The sequence below is a fragment of the Benincasa hispida genome, chromosome 1 (genome assembly GCF_009727055.1).
Source record: "Benincasa hispida cultivar B227 chromosome 1, ASM972705v1, whole genome shotgun sequence".
Classification (NCBI taxonomy): Eukaryota; Viridiplantae; Streptophyta; class Magnoliopsida; order Cucurbitales; family Cucurbitaceae; genus Benincasa; species Benincasa hispida.
Genome location: NC_052349.1, coordinates 15,121,987 through 15,124,055, shown reverse-complemented (window position 1 = coordinate 15,124,055; position 2,069 = coordinate 15,121,987). Strand labels below are relative to the sequence as shown.

Sequence of the window (2,069 nt, the reverse complement as noted above, 5' to 3'; positions counted from 1 at the left end):
AAACTATCCAATTGAATTACCAACTCAATTGTTCATCATTCAAGCCAACAGATAACGATTCTGATATAAACATTAGCCTAAAAGAAAACCCATATTTGAAATATAGATTCTGTTTTAAGAACATACTGGGGTCAGGCTATATTGATGTGGGGAGAAAAGAAAAGGAGTTCAAATTACTAGAAGCTAGCTAAAGCAGATTACAATTGCAAAAAGGGATTAATGTTTCAGAGTTGAGTATTATGTTATCAAGTTCTATGTTTGTGATGAATATCATTCAGATAGGAAGCAGTTTGGTTTTTCTTTCTAAGTTTCTTTTAAACTAATGGATCAACTGATTCAACAATGGGAAATTAACAGGAAATCTAGAATAGCATTAATAATGATGAACAAGGAAATTTCCAACAGTTAGTACAAAAACCAAAAAGAAAAGAAAAAGAGAAAGGATTCAATTTACTGTACAAGAACAAGTCGACCTTCCATTTCATCTCTGAAGCTCCCGTTCCCATCTCCCCAAATATCTCCTCCACCATCTTCAGAATTCTCTTCTTCATTCCCCTTTGGAACAGTAACTATAAGCTCTCCATCAACAAAAGCCGCACTCGCAAGCTCCGGTCGCGTCGTCTCCGGTAGCCGAAACCTCCACATGTCTAATTCGAGCTCATCCATTGCCATTTCCAACGATTCATTTTCACGGACAACGATCTTAATAACCCCAGGATGGATTTCCACAGCATGAGCCCTTACTCTATCGCTAATGTTACCATCAGTTTCAGCAATGAATCGGAAACAATCGGGATTTTCCTCCACCAAAACATCCGCATCAGATCGAAACGGAAGTTCAAGGACCCGATTGAAGATATGAGGTAATCTCCTGAGTTTCTTGTGGTTATTCAGAAGGGATTGATCTTCAAGAGAGTTTCTCGAAGTGGGGTTATTCCGAATGGCGATATTGCGCTTCCTCGGCAATGGATGGACCTTCATGGCGGTGGTGGTGTTGATTTCGAGCTCGTTCTTCACAGTCACAACAGGTTTTGAAGGGGCGGGAGAAACAACAACAACAAGCGTTATAACCCAAATCAATAGGAAAATCAGAGATGCCCTAGTTAAAAACGACGGACGAATTTCAAAAGGAATCGAAATCTTGATGGGATTGGTGTTCAGAGGACGGGAATGGGAAATCATAAAGGAATCAAACGAATTGGTCTAAAAACAATCAAACAAAATAGAAACAGGAATCGGATGACAACCCCGATCTTAAAAAATGGGGACTGAAAAAGGGAACTTACTTGAATAAGGGATTTGAGAGAGTTGAGAAATTGAATCGAAAGGAAGGAAGGAAAGAGGCATTCATTGGAGGAAGAGAATGCAGGAAGAGCCGTGAGAGCAAAGACCAGAGAGGAAGAATCGCTTAGCAGATAAAAGAAGAAAGGAAGGGAAAGTTTTATATATTATTTATTTTCTATCTTTAACCTTTAATTTTGATGAAATCACAAAGTCGGTCATATTATTGTTGTTATTATTATTATTATTATTATTGACCAAGTGGAAGAACGAAGAGGAGATAGTATAAATCCATACTTAATGTAATTATTTCTTTTAAAACAATATATTTTGAATAAAGTTTAGGTTCACATCAATCGTTTTTCAACTTTTATCGTTCTTAACCCAATTTAATCTTTGATCCACCACTTCTACTTATCTTCACAATAGTATGATAATGTCTACTTCGAACATAAATGCTCATGACTTTACTTTTGGTTTCACTCAAAATGTCTCATATAATTTGTGATAATTGTCTTCTTTTATATATCCATGATCATCCTCTTACCTAAGTACCGTGAGATTTTGATCATATTCCCAACACCTACTCATACATAGCATAATAAATCTCAACCTACAATTTGATATAAAGATGTCATAAAAAGTCCTAAATCCCCTTGATTTTTTTTTATGCATTTTACACATACATTCCATTAATGCAAAAATATATCATAATTTTAGTTTTTGTAATTTTGAATGAAACGAAGATTTTGAGATATCTACCTCAAGTACAATATTTAAGTTGGCAT

The 2,069-nt window shown here is 35.6% G+C and overlaps 1 protein-coding gene across 1 annotated transcript; it reads right to left on the bottom strand.

The window, feature by feature from the left end:
- Positions 1-350: 350 nt before the first annotated feature.
- On the bottom strand, positions 351-1,447 carry LOC120067906. Its single transcript, XM_039019570.1, has 2 exons — positions 1,287-1,447; positions 351-1,011 (listed from the first exon to the last, which is right to left on the bottom strand). Exon 2 carries the CDS (start codon positions 979-981, stop codon positions 451-453), a length of 531 nt encoding a protein of 176 aa, XP_038875498.1. The 5' UTR covers positions 982-1,011; positions 1,287-1,447; the 3' UTR covers positions 351-450.
- Positions 1,448-2,069: the final 622 nt, after the last annotated feature.